This window comes from Poecile atricapillus, chromosome 4 (genome assembly GCF_030490865.1).
Source record: "Poecile atricapillus isolate bPoeAtr1 chromosome 4, bPoeAtr1.hap1, whole genome shotgun sequence".
Taxonomy (NCBI): Eukaryota; Metazoa; Chordata; class Aves; order Passeriformes; family Paridae; genus Poecile; species Poecile atricapillus.
This window is the reverse complement of record NC_081252.1, coordinates 50686195-50709794: the sequence shown is the minus strand read 5'-3', so window position 1 is coordinate 50709794 and position 23600 is coordinate 50686195. Positions and strand designations below refer to the sequence as shown.

At 38.6% G+C, this 23600-nt stretch overlaps 1 protein-coding gene and 1 long non-coding RNA gene across 8 annotated transcripts in view; one reads left to right on the top strand and one right to left on the bottom strand.

Annotated features, from left to right (window-relative positions):
* The window catches only part of SLAIN2 (SLAIN motif family member 2), a 34164-nt gene extending 17178 nt beyond the window's left edge, over positions 1 to 16986 (top strand). The window contains exons 5-9 of one of the 7 annotated variants that reach the window (XM_058837321.1): positions 434 to 793; positions 2922 to 3059; positions 7831 to 7908; positions 12326 to 12635; positions 14339 to 16986. In XM_058837321.1, the coding sequence (XP_058693304.1) occupies positions 434 to 793; positions 2922 to 3059; positions 7831 to 7908; positions 12326 to 12635; positions 14339 to 14405 (953 nt within the window). In that variant the 3' untranslated portion in view covers positions 14406 to 16986. The other 6 variants (XM_058837327.1, XM_058837324.1, XM_058837325.1 and 3 more) reach the window with 6 other exon arrangements.
* On the bottom strand, positions 7772 to 23376 carry LOC131578530 (uncharacterized). Its single transcript, XR_009277520.1, has 3 exons — positions 20438 to 23376; positions 9392 to 9588; positions 7772 to 7896 (listed from the first exon to the last, which is right to left on the bottom strand). It is a non-coding gene; the product is annotated as an uncharacterized LOC131578530 (long non-coding RNA).
* Positions 23377 to 23600: the final 224 nt, after the last annotated feature.

The window sequence follows — 23600 nt, the reverse complement described above, 5'->3', positions numbered from 1 at the left end:
TAGCTTCTAGAGAAAGCTTCTAGAAGTGTAGCTTATTGTGTTGCTTTTTTGGCTAGATTCACTAATACATTGCAAAAGATGTTTCATTGAGGCTGCTATAATTGTTACAAGATGTTACTTGATACCAAAATTATGATGTAGCCTGTGTTTCTAGTTCCAGCCTGGGAAAGGAGATGAACAAGTACGTACACAACACACCTATAACTGGTGATTGCTTTACTAAGAAAAGGAATGAACTCACCTACTTATTTCAAGGCATTATTAGCTGGTAGATAATTTGGTACTAATTAGAATTTATTTAATGCCTCCAATAACAGGAGCTAAGGTGAGCTGAATTAGAGTTTGAGAACTGTGCAGATATTTGTGTGCACTGTCTCTGGTTGGAATCATTTGTGGGCTGGAAGCAAGTAAACAACGTTCTTGTTGTTGCCAGGCCTGCGGCAAGAGTATGCAGCCACAGCTTCTCGGCGTAGTTCTGGCTCCTCTTGCAATTCCACCCGGCGAGGCACGTTCAGCGACCAGGAGCTTGATGCACAGAGCTTAGAAGATGAGGAAGATGGCACACATCACACAGTGCACCCTGCTGTTAGCAGGTTCTCACCATCACCTCGCAGTTCTCCCTGGCCTTCACCAAAACAATCTCCAAGAAATTCACCTCGCTCCCGTTCACCTGCTCGAAGCATAGAGTACAGTAGAGTGTCACCACAGCCTATGATAAGCCGTTTACAGCAACCTCGTCTTTCGCTTCAAGGCCATCCTACAGACTTGCAAACTAGCAATGTCAAAAGCGAAGGTAAAAAACTGCTTGAAACTGATTACACGAGTAGTTGTGTAGTTTCTGTAAAGGAATTCCATCAGTGTGCGGTCCTAAAACTGTGTGCCTGTGCAACATCGTGGTTTAATCTCTGAATTGCTGAAGAAAATGAAGAGCAAGCAAGGCTTAAGTCCTGCTGGGGCACCCTTTTAGTCAGATTGTGAGGTTGATAGACTTGTATTTATTTTAGATGTTATCCAGTCAATGAGTATAGTTGAGTTTCATAGTGACCAAGGTCTATATTTGGCAGACAAATGCACTAAAATAAAGCAGGGAAACTAACTTACTAGTAGAGTTAGGCCTTGCAGATAACAAAATGCAGAGGAAAGTAACTGTGGTCAGATAAGAGTAACATGGTGATTTATGCATTCCTCTAGCCTGTGAGGCTAGAATGCCTCACAGATGAAATTGTAAAAGAAGCTGAATGATTTCTTTTGGTTGCACAGGACTCTTACAACATTTCAATCATGAACATAGTCCTAAAAACATCAGTACTTAACTCATGCATTTGTTGCACATTTTAGATATCTCAAAGCTGTGAAAACTGCATAATAAAGTTTGCAGTAAATTCAGTGCAATTATGCTATATTGGCATAGAACAAAATAATACAGTCCTGATACAATTTTTCTTCTTTAATGTACTTTTTCCTGGTAGCAATCTGGCAGAAACTCATTTTACTGGGATGAAATTTTGCAAGCAAATTCCCATTTCAATAAATGTAGTTTGTTTTATCCAGCAAATAAGATTTTAAATTTAGAAAGAATCTATATTTAGATACTAAGAATTCCCCTTATTAGTAATAGTGGCTTGGGGAAATTTTAGATATCTTGGAAAATGTGCAACACAAAAGCTAATCAATCATAGTGTGACTTAATCAAGAATTCTTTTCCCATTCATTTCTTAAAATGAAAGTCTTAATGTGTGCTAGATGAGCTGCAATAAAAATACCCTATGAGAGGAATGGTACCAAGTGCTAGTATCCCACATACCAGAGGGATCAAAATAGAGTGTGTGATCATGTGTTTCTGAAATACTTCCAGGGACTTATCTTGCAGTGGTTTTTGTGCAGTTGAGTGTTGATTGGATATTCAGAGATGGTACAGTAGCAGTCAGAAAAAGTTGTTTAGGTTTTCTCCTCTGTTTTTATTTGTCTAGAATGGTTGGAGGGAAATTTGCTTGACAGGGTTCAACAAAGTACTGAGTGCAGTGCAAAGCAATGCAAACTGCTAAGTGAAGAGAGTACACTTATTGGAATATTCAGCCAATGAAGATGTAGTTTTGTTTTCACCTTTAGTGCTTGTGCATGATTAACCTATCTCTTCCCTGCATCCATCTGCAGAATCAGGTTGGTCACTCATCCTGTCAAGGTATCTTCAGTCTTCTATCCAAAGTATGTCATCAACCCAGCTCTGTATGGGTTGGAGATATGCAGAATGTCATTAGACTTGAGAAGTACTTAATGGCATCTTTTCATATTCTGTGAACAGTGGTACAAATATTAGAAGGTTCTTGAAGTATTAGCATTAGCTGAGTAGGTATAAGTCAAGTCATATGTGAAAGATGAAGCATAACTGGATACTTCAATGATTTTGAATGCTGTGTATTATGAGGCCCTTTCCATGACAGTGGCTGTTTTCTGTTGTATAATGGACCGATACGGAACAAGGCAGTCTGAAAAATTTACTCAAACATCTATGTTGTTTTTACTCTTCAGGCAAGCATTTTGTTACAAATAACTTTCTAGGTAAATAATTTGAAAACTGTGCAAAATTGCAAATTAGGTTTGTCTGTTTAGCTTTGATAGTAGTACTATAAAACCCAGAGAATCACAATCCAGATATGTTTCAATTTCAGAACACAATATGCTTGACTTTTTTCAACATAGGTGAAAAATGTATATTCTTACTTTTTTAGATACATACATTTTTTGTATGTGATAGATTTGAGAAGAGGTAATATAATGAAATACACTTTTAAATTGCAATGTAGTTTTATATGGCTAACATTTTGTGTCACTTAGATTTGGGGTTCATCTATGGGTTTGCAACCTGACCTTTATCCAGCATCAGACTACACATTGTGGTATCTTTGTATTATTTCATACAGAAAAGCTAAGACGTAGTCTTCCAAACTTGTCCAGAACATCTAACATCCAAGCTGAGTCTGTGAAAAACAGCAGAAGTGACTCAAACTTCCAAGTGCCAAATGGAGGAATACCTCGCATTCAACCTCAAGCCTCAGCCAGTAAGTACCTATACTGCTACTTCAGTGTAAATTTCAGAATTAAGTGATGGTGTTCAGCTGTCCTCCAGTCTCAGGGCAAAGCAAAACGTTGCATGCAACACGAGATGCTAATCTTGATTTTTAATCAGACTTTTGTGAATCTGTTTTTATGGTATGCATAATACTCAGAAATGTCCGATTTCTTATTATTAAGGTATCATTCATAGTTTCCTAGAAGTATGTATGTAGAAGTAATATAAAGAATATAAATACAGTATTTGGGCGTGTCTGCAGTTTCTTCAGTTTCTTTCTTTTTTTTTTTTTTTTTTTTTTTTTTTTTTTTTACTTCAAGTGTCAGTTACTTCCTAAAAGAGGTTTGGATGAATCTTTTCCTCACAAAACATATTAGCCCATTGCTGGAATCCTGCTTTCCTAGTTTCTACACAAGTTAACTGCTGATATGAGAATGCTGCTATTATCACAAATCTCTTGAAAATGGTGACCTTAAAGAAGCCAAAGCAAATGAAAATTAAATATTCAGTGTTTCTTTATATGTCAGTATTGCCAGTTCCTGTTGTTTAAATGTTTCCTGACCATTTCTTTTAAAACAAGTTTCTGAATTTAATAACTTTGTGTGACATTTTCAAGGGAAGAACATATAATGAATATTTTTATATGTAGAGCTTTGAACTGTAAACATTTAGTGATAAAGGTTCATCAGTAATCTAAATATTTGACAGGAGAAGTAAAAATAATGTTCGTGAACTTAACCAGGGGTATTCTACCTATAGAACAGTGAAGGCATAGTGGCATACCTAGTTGGTTGTCTAAAATTTCCTAAACAATGTGTTAAAGCTACCAAGTAGAGTTAAATACAGAATAAGGAACAGAGACCATGCCAAAGACTCCAAGATTTATGTCTTTGTAGAGACTCAGAGCAGATGTAAGGATTGTGTGGACAGCCAGTCCGAAGTGTGGGATAGTGTAGCACATAGAAGTTAGTGGGACTTTACCATTGTTCATACAAGTTACTCAAGCATCTTTTCACCTTGGCCCTCTTCTTCCACCTTTTGCAGACACTCAGAAGGTGGAATTTCCAGCTGAAAGGATATTTGTGTAGCTCAAATGCACAACTGTTACCTGTTAGGTAGGCTTATCAAACTATAAAGTGCTCAGAGCAGCTGGACAGCTGGTCCACAGCTGTGCTATTTCAGTGATAGGAAGAATTATGAAAATGAACAGAAAGAAAATGAATGAAAAAAAAATTCCAGTAAAAATATCTACAGATTTTATTTGGTGCTTTAGAATTGAGTGAACTGGGAAGGGAAGAGCTTAGAGAGCAACTCAGCTAGAAGTTTGTTTCTAGAATTGAAAGTATATTCATGGTTAAACTTTCTGGAAAGATCAGACAAGAAAAGTCTCAGTATTCAATATTTAGTCAATTACTTCATTGCAGGAGCCAAAGTGGTGTGATTATGTTTATATTTCTTTCTTTCTACTTGTGGATGCCTTAAGAATTACTAGGTAAATTTGCTTTTCTTTTGTAGAATGTTTCCCCAAATGTGAACCACTTTAGACCAACTTACATTTAAATGTAAGTTAAGTATAATTAATAAAGGCCAGATTTCTAGCTTTTACAGTTTCCCTGCTCTTACAGATGTTTGTCAGAGTCTTGCTATTGACAATCGTAAAACGGTTTGTGTGTGAAGTCAATGAGTAAGTATCTTTGCTTAGTCTGGATTAAAAAATTTTCTGCAAAACTGTACACTGTATAAAGATTTCCAGAATTGTGTCCTTTTTATTGTATACTTTTTGTTTTATTGGTTTTATATTTTGTCACTTCGCACAAAGCACTGTTAAATTGCAGCAAATTTTTGTTTTCCCTTGGCAATGATTTCTGGGTCTTGGGATTTGAAGCTTCCTCATACACCTGCTAGTTTTGCATGAGCTTACCTTTGCGAGGATGCTGGCTTGCCACCCGAAGTCACTACTTTGCTCCTTGTCAAAGATTTGCGGTTCATAATTTACTTGCACATTTGCTGTGGCTGCAATACTGAACTTGCTATGGTTGCTGGCATTCAAAAATGAGCTAGGAATCCAGTAAGTTTCTTAAATGACAATTCCTCTTACAGTTTTATAGTCAAATAGTATTTGCTAGCTTACACAAGAGAGGGAAGACATGTATGTGTTTTGACGTACAACTGTAAACATGAAAACATTGGCATTTTAACTTTTAGCTGCAATGTGGTGAACAATCCAAATTGTTTTTGAAAAGAGACTGAATTAAATAGCAGTTATAACAATGTGAATCTTCATTTATATCTGATTTTCCGTACCATTCTGCAGAAAGTACTTTTTTTTACTATGAAAGCTAGTAAATATTTCACCTTAAAACACTGGGAGATACGATAATGTGTGTTCCCCAAGGAATAGGTGTTGTCTGCAGTGTTAGTGATGGGAAATCTCTGTATCACATAGATTTTACAAAGCTCTAGAAGTTGTAGGGTGGCTTCTGTGTAGGAGCTACCTGCTTTTGGATTCTGTGTAATGCTTTTGTACTTAGTAGCACTATGAGCACATGGATGCTTTTCAGAAGGGCTAAATACAAAATTTTCTTGAAGAGCTGTAGATTCTTCAAACTCTCAAAGTGACTGGTCTGCTTGCCAAGTTCCAATTGCTTGGCATGTTCAGAGTAAAAGGAGGAAGAGTAAATCTTGAAGAAACCAAGTAGTCCAGTTCAGTTGATCAGAGGTGTAACTACATGTGTTCAGCATGCAGCAGTTGTGACAGGGAATGTCACAGCACACAGAGCACTTCAAAAGCAGCAAGTGGTGTGGATAAACATGCACTGAGCGCTTATCTCAAACTGCATGTTTGCTCAGCATTGCTTAAATTGTACTGCCTAAGCTCTTTTCAGTGTTTCAGTGCACAGAAATGTTTTGCTATTGAGTGTCTATTTTGTGGAGTCTCCATTGAGAAGGAAGGAATTTGATATATACATATTTAAAATCCTTTCCATATCATCCCATATCTCTGACTTACAAGAAGTGTGAATAATGATGGGGGAAGAAAGTGCCATGTGCAGTAGCATATTGAAATCTGAGTGGATTAGGACAAAACAAATTCAAAATATGAAGGAAGAAGCTTTTCTTCTTTTTGTATGGTATAACAAAAACAGTAATTCAGTAAAAAATAATGAAGTGGAATACTGGAGGACTGAAGCAGTCTGGCCAGTGGTCTGCCTTAGTAAATTTCTAGGAATTGTGCTCATTTAGAGACCTTACTGTGCTTAATTGGCTGTTCATATGTATGCTTTAAAAAAAGTTTCTAGGAAGACTATGTACCATTTGAGTAAGAATTATATATTGCTACAGGCTATTTTGCATTAGATTCCAGTTGATATAAGGAATAAGGTTTTTATTGGTAGTAGGCACAGGCAGAATTTTACTGTGTTTATGAACAATCTAATCCCTTTTTACTGTTTGTTGAACATGACAGTTTTAGTTAGTTAAGACTAAATTGAATAGACTGCCTAGTCATAATTTCAGCATGATGTTAAAACACCTGAAGACTTTTTATAGTTCATAAAATACTGTGTATTTTGCATTGACTGAAGCACAGGAAAGGTTATAGTAATCATTACATGCTATCAAACAAAAGGATTAACTAATATTAGGATTCAAATTGTTCCCCCCCACCTTCTTTATAGCAATATTCAGTAATTGGTGATGGGATTGTTCCTTACTCAGGGTCAGGATCTTTTTGCACAGCTTCTCCCCCATCTTTCTTCCTTCTCACTATGGAAATAAGCCTTGCTAGTGCAATCAGTTTTATGCTGGTATAAAACTTCATACACTGAGATAAGCAGAGATGTTTATTCATATGTTATCATTTTACAAAGTCTCTGTGTAGTCAAAGCTTTATTTCATTGACTACTTTCCTCCTTCCTCCCCTTAAATGTGCTGCCATGAAATAGGCTGAGTCAATGCATTCCTTCTGGCAATAAGTAATTCTCTCCAAGATTCTGCAGCTCTCAGAACATTGGCTTCTCTCTTGGTAACTGGTAGGTGGTGAGGTCATTTCAAGGCAGTACCAGCCCTTGAATGTTACTAGACAAAAGGCAGGACAAGGAAGCAAAGGACCAATGAAAACGAATCTCCTTCATGCTGTGTACATGCTGGCAGCCGGTAAATCTTAGTGTTAAGTCTTCATTTTAAGCTTAAATCCTCTTGCATACCTCTTAAAGAGGGTAGAAAAAAGACAGTCTCTCAAGAAGGCTTAAGTTTCCATAGCTGAAGAATACAATTTGTTTATATGATGACCATATTAGATGAATATTTATGCTTTTGTATAGTATTACAATATTTTTTTGAAAACACTTAAAATGAAAAATTTATTCTTGCTAGGTCAAATACAACAGTTTGATTTTCATCTTCGTATCTAATCTTGCTCTCATATTGCTGTAGCATGTTCGCTAGGTGGCTTGTTCTCCCTTTGGTGTTTTAATTTTTGTTTTGCATTTCTGGGCTTTTTGCCCTGCAAGGAGCTTTACTCTTACCAAATCTGCGCATTTTGCACTGCAAAATTTCTGACACACTCCTCTGTAACTCTTTGCCATTAAGAGCAAGCACCATTCACAAAACTCCATCACTTCCAGAGTCATAACAGCTTTTTGAGTGTTTTACTCACACTGTTCCTTGATGCTTCACAAGTGGATACAATTCTGAAATTCCCAGTAAATTTAGTTTTCTTATCTTCTTAGACAAATATAACACTTCTTGTCTTTCAACAGCTCTGCAAAGGCAGAAAAATTTGCCTCGTGCTGCCTTCAAAACCAAACAGTTTCTTCAAACTCCATCTGCAAAAGGAGGTAATTAACTTACAACCTCTTATCAAGCTCCAGCAAATCTCAAATAATGGTTCGCCTGCATTAAATCTCACATGTTCTAGATTAATAAACTTGCTCTTGCAATTACTGTACAGATTAACCAAGTGGTCCTTGCTGTATGAAAGTTAACTTCTTCGTCTAAATATTAAAAATAAACTCTGTGTCATATAGGGGTTTGAATTTTGAGATAAAAGTCCAAGGAACGGTGACTTTCTAACATTAATCAGGAAATATGGATTAGAAAAGTAGACTCCTAAATGCATATTCACTAAGGCTATGTTTGTATAGGAATTTCTTTAATTGCAAGTTACAATTTTGAAAACAAAAAGTTGTAAAGATAGTCATACAATCCTTTGTGCTGGGAACAAAAGCTAACAAATATATCCTTGAAAAGATGAGTGTAGACTATCAGTTTATTTTGCATGTACTTTTGCTTTCCCTTTTCCTCACAAAACCAGAAGGTTAATCCTAACATAGATGAATTAAGGTTTTTTTACTCAAGGAATTAGAGACTCTTCTATATAATATTCCAGTTTGCTAATGGCTGAATTTGCCGGGTTTTTTTGTTTTTTTTTTTAAATAAAATTAAATATTGAGTCTCTAATCCAATTAAACAGTTTAATCTGATTTTTAATCAGTTCTGGCAGCCTTATATGTGACACTGCCTCAGTTTCACAGTTAAGGTAAACAATGATTCTGGTTTTAAGCATTGTTGGTCTGTTGTCTATTACAATCAAGAAGATCTCATTCTAAAATCATATTACACTTGAGACTAATTCATAAGCTTGTAAATGCTAGAATCCTTTAAGCGTTGTGAGAGTCTTTGGTGCAGACATGAGGGGCTGACAGAATGTCCATGTTTCTCTTGGGGTTTTAACAACGTCAACTCCTTAGAGTCATCTTCATGCCATGCAGAAAGTTTTAGTGAAGTATGATGACTGTGAAACAGATTCACGTGTCTTAAGAGGAAATCTCTTAACAATTTTCATACTTCATACAAGATAAAATTCTCATAATGTTCTGCTTTGCATAAGACCACCATTGCTATTCCTCTGCAGAGCTTTCTTTGCTTTCTTTCCAGTTGGTCATGCTTTCCTCAGGATCTGGAGCACTTATTTTTGACTTAGGTCAATGGCCTAGTCTGAACTGTAGGAATGTACAGAAAATCAGCTTTTCTTTGGGTCTATATTATTTGTAAAAATTTATTAAACCTTAGAGAATGAGGAACAGAGCACATTGTGCTGCCAGTTACATATTCCAGTTTATGGCTGTTGCCATTCCTTACTGCAAATGAGGACCCTTTCAGTTACTTGCTTTGTCTTTTTCAGTTATTTGCTATTTTATAGCACTTAATGTATTGGTTTTCTTTCTTCTGATCTGAGTTCCTCATGAGTATAGAAGTATTTAGCAGTAACGAAGCAAGACTTTTCTGAGAAGTGAAGAGCTGAGCATCAGTTGATTTTACCTTTTTAAAATACTGTTCATTACATAGCTTGACACCTTCCACACACACTTTGGCTTTTTTTTTACCACTTTGTGGTAATATCTCCCCAGTGCCTTCTCTTCTCCAAGCTGAAGACCTCCATATCTCAACGTTTCTTTATAGGAGAGATGCTCATCCATGTTCTGTACCTGCTCCAACACGTCCACATCTTTCCTGTACTGAGATGACAGATCAGTTTATTGATTCCTATAGTTAGACCTCATATGTTCTTTCATGTTGGGCTGATTCATCTCATTCATGATGGTTGTGATTTAACAACTGCATTAGAATTTAATCTGTTTTCAAGTTGGTGTGCAGCAGCTGGCCTTGGATTGCAAGCCAAATAAGTTTGCAGCTTCACAGCATCCTACTTTGCCACATGGAGATCTCGTGCTCCCTGCCCACAATCCAGGACAGAATCCAGAGAGGGTAGGACATCTAAATGTCATGACTGCACCATGCCTTTTTTTTTTTTTTTTTTTTTTTTTTTTTTTTTTGCCAGATGTTTTAGTTGTAGTTTACTTTATAAGGAGATTGAGTTGTGTAAAGTTATTAAGCACTACCCTTACACATTTACATGCTTTTGTTAAACATCAACTAAATACTATATGCGGGTATGCAGTTATCAAATAGTCTGTGGGGCAGTACCTCACTCCTTGTGATCCTGTCTTACAGATAAGCCACCTGACTATAATGAATATCCAAAACTGTTCTGAGTCCTAATTCTTTATCTGTAGAACAGAATTATTAGACAGTTTACCAGACTGCATCATGCGGACTGCTCTGGAAGACAATTCATTCCTTTATGTACAAGAATGAATGCAGCTCTCAGCAATGTCTGCAATACTGTGCTGACAGGAAATGTTCTATGAATTGACAGCTCAAGTTTGCAGCATGGTAAAATATGGTCAGCAGAAGGTTAAAAAGAATGAAGAAGACTGATTTACTGGACCCTTACTTCTGCTGGGAATGTGACAAGCTTTCTTTCATTGCAACTTTTTGTTGCTTATATTCTGTACCTAAAAACCTTTTCCCTGTTGTGTCTGTAAGAGGCCCAAAGTTGTATTCAGTTTCTATACACTGGCATTTCTCTGTTGGTAGCTGCTAGCATGGTCCTGTGTTTGTGTTCCAAGCATTGTAATGAGGAGTTCAGTGACAAAAGCTCCCAATATTTACACTGTAGAGTTACTTGGAAATTCTGCAGATTTGATTGCATCGATATTAACAGGCGAGGTTATGTTTAAAAAACTTATGTATAATCTATCTTAGTCCTAGGAGCACTTGGATGCTCTTCTTGTCCAGTCATTCTGTTGCTAATGCTTTCCTTAATCCATACTCTGGCTTGACGCCAGCTTTTATTTTAAGGTTTTTTACTTAATCTCCCTGCCGCTTAGCAACTGTCATGTGTTTTTGACCTCTCTGTCACCTTTTCTTGTCAGCTTTTCCCATGAGCAGCTTCATGCTGTGTTTGATATGGCTATCAGGGGAAAGGCCCCCTTGGGTAATCCAGAAAGGAATCAAATCCAGTTCACATCTTAATGAGGTACATATTAATCTTCCTAGACATCCCCTGTAAGAAACAGCTTCAAAATACAATCTCAAAATTACCAATTCCTCTGTACCCCATTTAGGATGCTACATTCCTGCATTACTTGTCTCCATTCTCAGTCCTTATGTTCTTACTGGATCTACCTTGAAAATTATAATAAAAGCTGTGTTAAGGACCAGCTTCTTTATGTACAACATCTGTCAAAAATTATACAACTTTGGTCTCAGTATAAAACATTTATTTAGTAGAAGAAAGAATAGTTTATGCAAATTTACTAAATGTAAACACGTTTTCATTATGTGATTGATTTGAACATCCTGTGTTGACTCTTACTGACCCACCCTAATCAGTTTCAAAAGCTGGTGAAATTTCATTCCATTACTAAGATTATGGGTTAATTTAAGTATTCTGTTCAGTGATAAATTATGCATAATTTGTAAATATTCCTCATACTTGTGAAGAATTACACGTAAGATTTGGCATTATTAAAGGACTGTTGAATATTTTGCCTTACTAACCTATCCCAGACAGGACTTGAAAACAAAACCTAGCCTACTAACTCAGGTACAAAGTACTAGAAAACAGGTATTAGTTATAAACAGATATTAAGTTAGTAATATAGGATAATTTATGTAATGTTTGTAAGAGGAGGAAGGCTATAAATTGTTATGAGTTGTATGGTTTAAGTTTCATAGCAGCACCTTAACATCTTTGGTGTTGGGGGTTGGCTGATGTCATCCTTAATCCTAACTACAGCATTATACCAGTTGCTAGGAAGAAAATTAACTCTATCCCAGCTGAAACCAGGACAGCTGACCCCATCTTTTTTTTTTTTTCCCATCTGCCAGGAAATGTGGTATGTAACCATATCTTTAGATGAATTGTAATTCAGTGGTTAAAAAGAACAGCATAAAACAAGAGGCTGTATGCTCAAAATTCCATCACTGAAGGCTAATAAACGCTTTTAATCTATTTAAAGCCCGTGTCACACTTGAATACTGTGTTTTCCAACACGTTCTTTCACAGATGGGAATAAAGTTCACTTGTTTCTGAAGCAGTTAAATTTCTTCTTAAGAAATACCTTCTTCTCTGTTTTTTTTTTATTTAACTGATACAACAGTTACAGCCTGATTAGGATTACTTACAAATCCAAATAAATATTTGTAGTAAGCAAAGAGGGCATTAGAGTTATGATATCAAAAACACATGACAAAGATGACATCTGAATTCCTGTTTCTCATTGCTGCTTGATTGGCTGTATTCCATTATACATTCCATATTGTTTGTATAATCACATAAAGTAATTTCCAGTTTTTAATTTCAGCAATATTGTAACATAAGCTGAAAGTAATTTCTGTATTTTCCAGTACCTTCTTCGAGTAAATTCCGCTCGCCTGTGGCACCGTCTCCCCTAGCTCTCCGACAACCAGTGAAAGCGTTCAGTAACCACGGACCCAGCTCAATTGCCTCTCCAGAAGCCGCACAGCTGACGCACAGTAGTTCTTCCCCAGGGCCTCTTGCAGCCCAGAGCTCAGGCTTGCCGAGCCCTGCCAGCAGTATTAACAGTACTACTCTTACCAGACCAGCAGGGATGAGGAGTGGTTTGCCCAGACCCAGTGCCCCTTCTACAGGGGGCATCCCAGTGCCTCGCAGCAAACTTGCACAGCCTGTTCGCAGGTGAGTCTCTGACAGGTAGTCTTAGGCTGAAGTTTTCAAAATTAATTTTGTACACTGTGTGTTTGTACTGCTTCTTCTTCCAATTTTACTTTGATCTCGAGATCTTCAGAACAGAAATGGAGATCTCCATGTGAAGTGTTTCTAAAAGAGTTTTGAATCCAAACTGAGAGATAGAGGCTCTTGAAATGAGAGAGTGAAGGTGAATGAGTGAAAGTGAAATCAGTAAGGAAAGCTACTGAACTAAATAAATAAAGTCTTCATCTGGGCTGAGAAGGCAGCAAGAATTTGTCTGTATGTGGTAAAAAGTTACCAAAATATAGCTGGCAAGAGAAAATTCACTTGTGTGAGTGACATATTCTGAAATCAGAACTACTTGCCTCCTTAACTCAAGCAACAGTACTATGGTGAGAGTAGTTTCTCTCCTTGGGCAGCTGGAAACTTCCAGAAGGAAGATGCACCAAGACAGAGGAGACATCCATAGCATTTGCTAAACTTAACTTAAAAATCACTGCAGTTAACCCACAAGATGAAACAGAATTTTTAGCTTAAACATAATTGTGCTAGCACCCAGCTATAGAAGTTGCTTGATGTCAGTTTTTGAAAACTACTGCAAGAGAGACTATTAACTGTGAACTTCAGTTTTCACCGAAGGTGTCAAGTAGAAGCTGACATAAGGAAGCAGTCATCCATGAGAAATACTAATCCCCTTAAATGGAAGGGAAAAACAGTCTCTAGTACTGTAAAAAAGATAAAATGATGGTAAATAGCACAGTGGAAAACTTCTGCAGTGAGTGCTGGATTGACAAGCGACTGTCACAGCACTGACTTTCATGGGTAGAGCCTACACTGGTCAGCAGAATGGAACTCTGTGTAATAAAAAGCAATTGTTTTGCCATAAATTTGTTAATAGTAGTGAAGTGTGGTTGTCCAAATCACAGCTTGTCTTATAGAAAAGTGTTTCACTTACTCAACTTTTTTAAAATTTACTTTTTTTTCATTTTCTTTTTTAAAGTTTGCATGTATAGGGCAGAGGGAAACAGCCCAAGCTTGCACCAGAGGAGGTTTAGATTGGGTATTAGGGGAAATCTCTTCACCAAAAGGGTTGTCAAACATTGGAACAGGCTGGCCAGGGGAAGTGGTGGGGTCATCATCCCTGAAGATATCTAAGAGATGTGTAGATGTGGCAGTTTGAGATGTGGTCTAGTGGTGGACTTGGCAGTGCTGAGTTAATGGTTGGACTTGATGTTCTTACAGGTCTTCTCCAGCCTAAACAATTCCATGGTTCTATAATGCAGACTCTACACAGTGCAATAATCAAATTTCTATGAATGTCAGATTTTGATGTAAACAAAATACAATATTCTAAACAAGGATTTGCCTGTTTATATACATTACTGAAAAAAATGGCCTATTTTAGGTGGAAGCAGATTAGGTTTGTCTTTTCACAGAGTATAATAGCAATAACTTTTGTGTCTATTTATTTATTTAGCCTTTTTTCCTGATGTGGTAGTTGCCAAGATACAACACATGCAACCTGAAACTGAAAATACTCTAGGGTTTATCTTAAGTAAACTGCATTGCAGAGAAGTAAATGAATGAAGTGTATATTTCAGTTATTTATAAAATGTTTAAATTCTTATGTATTGTAGATAGAGACTTCAACAGTTATATATGAAACTGAAAAACATCTCATTTCATTTTAGATCATTACCCACTCCCAAGACCTATGGCAACGTGAAAGATGAGAGTTGGAAAGATGGCTGCTACTGATCTGCACAGCTTCATGCAGAGTTTTAGTGCTCATGGATACTTCCTCACCAGGCTAAAAGACAGCTTGATTAAACAAACTGTTCAGATGTGACTCTTGGAATTTGTAAAAATTCCAAACCTCTCTGTCTCTAATTAGCACAAACTGGCAGAGATTATTATAAAGCAGCACTTTAATGACATCTAACATCTGATGTTTGGTGGTCATACAATCACTTCTACATTAAATTGCTATCAGTTCTGGGGGCTTTTTATTGCTTGCTAAAAATGTTATCAATATGAGCATTTATGAGAGTGGCCAATATCGGGGCAAAAATGAATGAATGCCAAAGAAATGCCCATCTTGAAAAACAGCAAGGATAACTATCAACAAACATTATCCAAAACTTCATTTTCAGCCTGTTTAACTCAGCAGAAAGATTGGTGAATATGTACTATTGAAACAAGGCTACATGAATCAGAGCTAATGTTCTGATTGCAGACTGCTACAGTGCTAGGGAAATGTTGCTTTTAACAATTGTTTGAGATCCCAACTGGGACTGAATCCATCCTTCAGTACTGCAGGAAGAATCAGCAGTTACTCTGGAGGATTGGGCAGAGCAGAGGGTCATAGCCATGACTTTTATTGCATTAAAAGGTTTGAATGTAGCAGATACACATAATGCAATAGTATAGATTGCATCTTTCCTATGTTGATTTACTGGCGTTACCGGCTCTTATGTTTGATTGCCAAAAGGGCTTAGTATCAGTTGTACAATCTTTCTAACCTTAAATTCCTGGCTCAGGAAAGATGGCCTTCACTATTGTAGCCACATTTTTAACACATGGCTTGCTATTTGGAGAAAACTTTTTTAATAGTAGGTTTCCTTGCAAAGCAAAGAGCAAGTGATAATTTTGATTTGTTGTAATACCATACCACTATACTCACAGCCTTCAGCAACTGTAAATGCTGACAGTTAAGGAGAAGAAAACACAACTATGCACTTGTAACATACAAATTTTAAGGAAATGAGTTGACTCTTGATGCCAAATGATATTCATTTAGGTGATGTTCCATGGTATGAGGGAGTTTTCTGTATCCTATTTTTTTACTTTCATCCATTTCTTAAATTGGTTTATTTTAAATTGTAAATATTTTTACAAAAGATATTGCCCATGTAAGTGTGTTTAAATATGTATTTTGCCTTACATATGTGTATCTTACATTACTGGTAACAGAGTATGAAACCTGCTATGTCTGTTTACAAGCTATTAAAATCCTCTGGTGGCTCTGACTTACTCTAACACATTTTGCTCAGAACAACTGATATATTTAGCGTTGAACTATTGTTTTCTGTTTAGGAAGACATCATGCAAAAATCTGTAGCTAAAATTGTATTGGGTGGGACTAGTTAAGTGGAGGGATTTTGTTTGAAGGTTTTTCAGTATTTTGGATGTACAGTTGAAGTAAGAGAATGTGAATGGTATATCCTTTGTGCAATGAATGACAAACACTACAAGTCGGATTGGATGGTAGGTAGCCTTCAACTCCATTAGTATCTGAGTTTGGGACTGCTGGTGTATTTTGCCTCCCACCACTAAGAGGATAACTAATCCTGAAATTCTACCACTTGAATTTTAGGCCAACATTAACATATTCCTGGATGAAAAGCCATGCAATACTACTTGACTTGGAAGAAACCAAATAGGAAGGAGTGGAGACTAACTTGCAACTTAAACTACTCAAGCAAGCTCGGGGTTGATGGGTGACTTCACACCCCAGAACAAGATCTGTGCTAAGACTTCAAAGTCAGGGTGAGAGATATACTGTAATTGTCAGATTTCAGCAGAAACTACCTTGCACCAGTACAGAGCAGTACATACCACTAATCTAGCCTTGAGTCACCTGCAGGTACAGGGAATGGGTGTCAGGATCTCATGTCACTGTTCAGCAGAAGACAGGACTAGATCAAATGTGCATATTCTCAGTAAAGCCTGAATTTTAACATTTCAGCATTTTACAATCAGTGCTGCAGTCTTCACTGAAGAAAGGGGAATTTAAATTGATGGATTTTATCAAACTTCACTTGACTTATAAATTTTGAAAGTCAGTTTAGATGATGATATTGGGGGTTTTACCATGGCTGCATCAAACTTGTGTATGTTTCCTTAAGTTAAGTAATTCATCGCTTGGGTAAATTGAGCTTGAGTTTTATAGGGATTTTTTTTCTCTGCTATTCCCCCCAAAATACAGCAAATGACTTCCTGAGAAGACACTGTCTGTTTGCTAGAAAGCCTTTGTGCATTACCAGTTCATTGGTATCAGGAAATCATGGGGCTCTGTGTTTAGAGATTTACTGCAGAATTGTGGAAATATGGATTTGATAAAATAGTGCCTATGATTTACTTAACTTATGTTTGATATAGTAGTAAGGGTTTTATGAATGTGGATTACTTTTTGTGCCAACAGCTTGGAATTGATGTATGTGTGTAGGCAGAAGGATTTATTCTGCTCCCAAAGTTATTTAATTTTTTTTTTTGTGTTTGAATGTTTTTGTAAGTGTTAAAAGTGTAAAAAAATATATAAAATATTCTTATCACAAAATACTTCCTGGGTCATTATTTTTACAACAAAGTGTTTTGAAAAGCTCTTAGAAATTTAGAGGATATTATTTTATGGATTTTTTGTCTAGTGGGTTGGGTTGTTTTTCAGGAATTGTATTCACTTTTCTAGATGTCACCAGTATTGGTTTCTGCGCACTGGAAGCCATGTTGAATACAACACTCTTATTTGGGTGAAGTCTATGATTTTGTTGGCAGACAGAGGTGGACTTGTGCCTCTGCTTTGGAAGGACTCCACATAGTTCAGACTTACATGAAAAACTGTATTCTAAATTTTCATCCAGAGTGATTTGTATGAGTAGTTTGGAGTATACAAACCTGCCTTTCCATTGTTTTAGGATTTGTGCTCACTTCATCACATGAAACAAAATTTTAATTTTGAAAATTCTGTAATTTGTGCAGAAAATTGAGCAGTGTAAAAGAGTACCTACTAAGCTCTCTTGGAACTGATAAGTACACATTTTATCTACCTTCTATATGAATGCCTCCATCTTTGGCTCACATAGAGGGAAGAAGCTAGTTTTGAATTTGGTATCTTTCTGTAATCTGCATTTTGCTTCAAAGCAGTGGGTGCAATCATAATGTGAATGCCATCTTTTTCGTATTTGGTATTAATAAGGGTGGGTTTAATTCTATTTGGCAACCACTTAATATTCAATTTAACAAAATTTAAGCTGTAAAACTTTTAATTAATTGTTTATCCCAGCATAGTCCTCTATTTTGTAATTAAGCCAGCAGGTTAAAATGTTATCCCCTAGTTTAGCTGATATATTTATGTAGAACTGGCTTCAGACCTGCTGCTTTTAAAAGGTATTGCCACTTCTATGTCATGCAGTCGAGTACCCACTCTTCAGGAAAGTAGGGCAGTGTCAAAATCTGGTAATTAATAGTCTTTTGCCCTTCTCTTTTAGTAGGTTTCTGTAACAAACTCTTCTATATTAAACTCCTGTTTATAATTATATCATCACCATATTGCAAGACTGAAGATTAGAAATAGTATTTTTCTCAGTTCTCATTCTGAGGGAAGGTGTGACAGCTCCTTTGGGTCCTCTTACATTTCATGTGTATTCCCCTCTAGAAGCCTGACTGCAGTGGTGGAGAAAAAAAAAGTGACGAACATGTAAGGAGGCAGAAGGCTGAAAATGCTTATGCTGCTGGTCTTGAGATGACTGCACAGTGCACAATTTAATCATTCAGAAGTTAACCTTTTTCTTTCTCAGAAGTATTTACATTAAAACAGGTATGGGAAATGACCACATCAGCAGAATTATCTGCAGTTCTCCCTCTTTTGTTCGGAACAGAACAAACTTTAGATTTAATGTCTACTTTTTAAGTAAAACAGGCGACATGTGAGGTTGCTTTGATTTAAGAAACAAACCAGAAGCCCCACCTGCTCCATACTTGCATTTATGCCACAGTGCAGTCCGAGTCTGACACCTACAGGCAGCCTGTCTGTACTCGTCCTGCTTCAGGACGAGTTGAGGCTGGGATTCGGCTGCTCGCTGGAGCATCTGGGTCTTACACACAACTGCCCAGTGAAGAAGATGCTTTTGGCTCTAAGAGTTAACTGAAAAGGGAAAATTCCACCAGACTCACTCTCCACAAGATTTTACAACTGTTTTCAGCTGTAATACCGCATAGAGTTGTGCTATGTGTTGTTGTCCTCTTTGCACTAAATAATAAATTCTGTTGGGACCATGTTAAGCACTTAGAAGGAGACAAACTGTAACTGATGATTAAGCTGGTTTGTAGCTCTTCAGCATTTATTTAAAGGATTTAAAGGAATAGGGAGCAAAAATTACTTCTTACCAGAGAAGTGATTTTTTAACTTGGTGTATCATCCACCTGTTACAAACTGAATTAAAAATTAAAAAAAAGTTATTTGAAAACTGGAATGCCTGCAATCTCTACGCAGTGTGGCACTCTCAGGGGATGAAAGTGGACTTTACCTTTCACCAGATTAAACAAAGGAAGATAGTGAGCTTCTGGCAGCAGCAGCATAAGGAGGTGGAATCACATGGTTGGAAAATACCTTTGAAATCATCAAATCCAACCAACCAAGTGCCATGTCCAATCTTTCCTTTAACACCTTCAGGGATGGTGATTCCACCACCTCCCTGGGCAGTCCATTCCAGTGTCTAATCACCCTTTCTGTGAAGAAAGGTCTGTCTCCAATGGAAACCTCCCTGGCACAGCTTGACTAGCTGACTGAAAGAAGAGACCCATCCTCACCTGACTACAACATCCTTTCAGGCAGTTGTAGAGAGGGATAAGGTCACCCCTCAGCCTCCTTTTCTCCAGGCTAAACACCCCCAGCTCCCTCAGCTGCTCCTTGTGCTAAACCTAGAACAAAGAACTAGAACTTGTGCGCCAGACCCCAGCTTCATTGCCCTGAAAGCAACAAAAATAATGTAAGTCCATTTTCTTTTGAAAATAGTTTTAATAACTTACACAGTAAATACAGTAAATGATAGTTTTAATAACAAAAAACAATAAAGCTTAAAAGACAGTGGCATGTGATGCCTTCTCCCCCAGCATTTTGTCCCCCTTCCTGCTGTTTTTAAATTATCCCTGAAAGCTTCCTTTGGCACTACAGTATGGGAGATTCAAGACAATACACCTGTTGGGGTGAGTGGGATATGCCTTACTGGGAAGTTCACTTTGTGGTTCATCCCCAGTGCCACTCAGCTGCTGGTTATCATGCACAATGCACAGAATACAGAGTAGATATTCTTTTCCATTCTGTTATTTTCCATTCTCTTTGCCATGATTTTCTTGGCACTTGGAAAATTGCAACCTTTCACAGCCCTGCTATGACAGGCTGATGAAAAACCTCACTGGTGCAAACACCTTCAACTAATGTCAGACTAACTACTGCGTCCCCCCCGCCCCAGCACATGATCTCCAGAAGCCTGATACCAGGTACCTCCACCCTCCCCTCCAGTAGCAAGCCTAGGTTTTTTTTTCATGGAAATTCTCTGCACAGAAAAGGAAGGTGAATAAAACCACTTCTGTTCCACGTTGTTCCCTGCCTCTCCCATGCCCAAGAGAAAGAAGTGTTTATTAAATGTGGGAGTGACTTCACTTGGGACTTGTGGCCTTGGCTGCTTAAAGCCACAAATGGGATCAGGAAATAGCTGGGGTGTGATGCGTTGGTGGTGGAAGAGTGGTCAGGGTAGGGGGCTGGCATGCTGGGCTTTCCCCAGTCTCCTGCTCTTCCTAAGCACCCCCTTGGGCATTGACAGATCAGCTGCTGGGTTGGACAGGGCGTGGGGGGGGCTGCTCTAACATCGGCATCACTGCACTGTAACTCCCAGCAGTCTCCTCCATTTGTCTTAGAGTGCTCTTCCTAAATTGTTTCCCTTTAGACATAACCAGCAAACAAAACTGCGCAACCCATTACAAAAGCTGTTACCCTAGTGATCCTTACCTACCGTTCACTCAGCAGGGTTAACACTGTTGTGTGAATTTTACAGCTGCTGCTGGTCTCTGTGCTGCATATGAGGGCCAAAATACTGCCAGAAGGTCATGGTGGGCCCAGCTCTGGGTTACAGTGAGTTTGGTTCCTGTTCAGGGCAGAGTGTAAGGCTGGCTGACTGAACCTGATACATGCCAAGTTAAAGACAGCGTAAGTGCTCTTGTTCAAAGCTGTTTGTCTTAATGATGAGCAGCAGGACAGAGAATCTTGTGCCACCATAATTACATCTTTGTCACTGTCCTCCTTTAAAAATCAAAATGTTGCTGGAGCACTTGCTACCATTTTGAGTCTCCTCTCAAAGAAAAAGGAAAGAGAAGGAAATCAGGCAAACCTTCTGCTTTTCATGCTCAGCCTCAGCTCCTGTCTTAGCCTCATATTTCTCAGCTCCATAGTGATCCATTTACCCCTGCATTTACTCATCCAACCACTGAGCCCAGGGCAGGGTTATATTGTTTCTGTTCATCTGTTCCCCACCAGGCTAATGCAGGCACAGAAAACCGCTGTTAATGCCAAGTGACCCGTCTTCAAAGGAGTCATGAAAACCTTGTCCTGATTCTCATCCCTTTAAAACCATGCCTACACGCCAGAGACAGCAATGTCACACCACCACCATCAAGACCGGCAGCTCCTGAGCTGTGCACAGCTGTGCAGCCCCTGCTGCACACGCAGCACCAGCAGCAGGCTCATGGCCACACCAAAACTGCTGGCTGAGGGTGCAGCTGCACTGCCACAGCAGCCACAGATAGCGCCAGGCACGGCTGCTGCCAGGCCAGCACTCCTGATTCAGGGCACACAGACCTCCTGAGGGCCTGTGGGCACTAGGAAATAATTCATTATGGTGCAAGAGTGGGCTATAGAAGACCCTCAGCTGGCTCCCTGCTCTGCCATACACTCCCAAGGATGCTTGGTTATTTTCTTGAGGCTCAGTTCGTGGTCACTGAAATGAGCCCCAGGCTTCCTGACTCACGTGCTGGGAGCGAGGGGCAGGTGGCTGCTATTTAGAGAAAGGGGTGGCCAGTCAGTTCATATCTGGTCTGATACAGCAGGGTAAGTTAAGAACAGAAATTGGGCTGACCTTGGTTTATGAGCCCAAATGTCAGAGAGCAGATAATACCTATTGTAAATGTCAGAGTCAAGTGATTTTTATTTTCCCTTTAAAAGAACATCAACAAAGATTTAGTGACTCTTGATGCTGCCATTCACATGGGCTCAGCATGAATGGTGCTGTCCACATACACAAACATACTGGAGAAATATTAAAGGGACGTGCTTAAAATGGATCTGGTAAAGCAGCAAAGCCCAGCTCAGCCTTCCTCAGCAATAAAGCAGCTTTTGGCAACACAAGTCGTTGATAAAGTCTGGCAAATTCAGGCTACCTTTACCAGAGCAGAACACAGGGATTTAATCAATATGTGGTGGACATCTCACCTTTACAATTTATCCCCATGTGAAAATTTGCCCAAGGAGTGCAATACAATTCTCTGCAGGTCCCTGCTCCCAGCCACCAGTGCCAGCTCTCCTGCCCAGTGGTCCAGTGTCAGTGGAAGAAATGGAAAATTCCATTTACAAAGCCACCTCACAACTTACTGCTCAAGACTTACTACTGTGTAGTAGGCTCTACTGATTTTGTTTCTACTGATTTCCCCAGCTTCACAAAGGTACAACATCAGTTTAAGACTCCCTTCCCTGACCTAAGTGCCTCAATGGCAGAACTGAAGGATGAAAAACAGGTGTTTCTTGTTAAGGAGCTCCAACCATGTACAAGTCTGAAATCAGCCCATCTCCCCCACTCCTTGCCCAGGCCATTTCTCTGTGCTGCCATCCACCCTGAAGTCTCTCAACTGTTTTCATTAGCAGATTCTTTGTGCTCCCACTTTCTGCATCCTTCATGTTACGAAGACAATTAAATAACATTAATTACTGAAACAAGTCACTGAAATCTGCCTACCAGAAACCTTCTCTCAAAATTAAAAACAACCAGTAGGTTACATTTATAACCCATCTATGCACTCTTTTTAGTGCTTCTATTTTCCTGTCTTTTTTTGCCTTTTATTTCTCTATTAAATACTACAGGGTTTTCTCTTTGTTCTTTGCTTCCGACCCAGGACTCTTCAGACACTAGAGGGTGATCTTGCTTTCACTGTGCTTTTTCATCCCGAGTTTGGTCTAGTTCAGCTTCAATTCACCACATTGTCCTGAGTTTTCACTGAATTGTCCATAAGGTCCTGAATGTAATTAACAGCTGCATTTATGCCAGGAAAGCCCTAGTGTGAGGGAAGATGAAGCCACACTCAGCAGGCCATAAAAACCACCTCTGGAGGAGTCTGAAACTCCCTTAGACTTTTTACTCAATGTCATGTAGATTTAAACCTCCTTTAGGATTTCAGAAATATTTTCCTACTGGTCTGGGTTTTTACAGCTAAATTTGTGGTACCACAGCAACATCTCAAGACTGTGAGATGTGAAAAGGCTTGTACTGAGCTACTCAGAGATGATGTGGATTACACAAGACATACACCCCTCCTTTTCTTGCCCTAGCAGTTAGCACAGCACTCAAGTAGAGCCAACCCCCAGAGCAGCTCCTCTGAGTAACCCAAACACAGTGATGAGCCACCAATTCCCATTGACAAGGCTGTGAAATTCCTGGAGGGTTTGGGAGTCTGTGTTGCACCAGGACAACTTCTGCTTTTGGGCAACAGCAGTGACTGCAAACTGATGCTGTTTCTACTCTGCAACAGGGAGCATGGGTCAGTCTTCTTTTCTGCAGAACCTGGCATCTCAGGGCTTCCAGATTTGGGCATCTGATCTAAGAAATCTGGGAAGAGCTCAGCTGTGACACGCATTTTTGCACAAGCAACAGTGAAATATGCACTGGTATATTAGTGCTTCCTACACTTTTTGGCCAATGGCTCTTACTGTTTGTTATGTCCTCAAAATTAAATTTTTGGTTACTTAAGGTCTTGCTAAAATCTCCTTCTGAGTTCTCAGATAGTATCTTTAATTATCTAATAAAGGCTATGACCACTGCCAGAAATACCTTGAATGTCAAAAGGCCTGGGATGCTGATGGTGGGTGCCAGCATGCTGCAGGGACAGGGAGCAGCCATGAGCTATGAGACA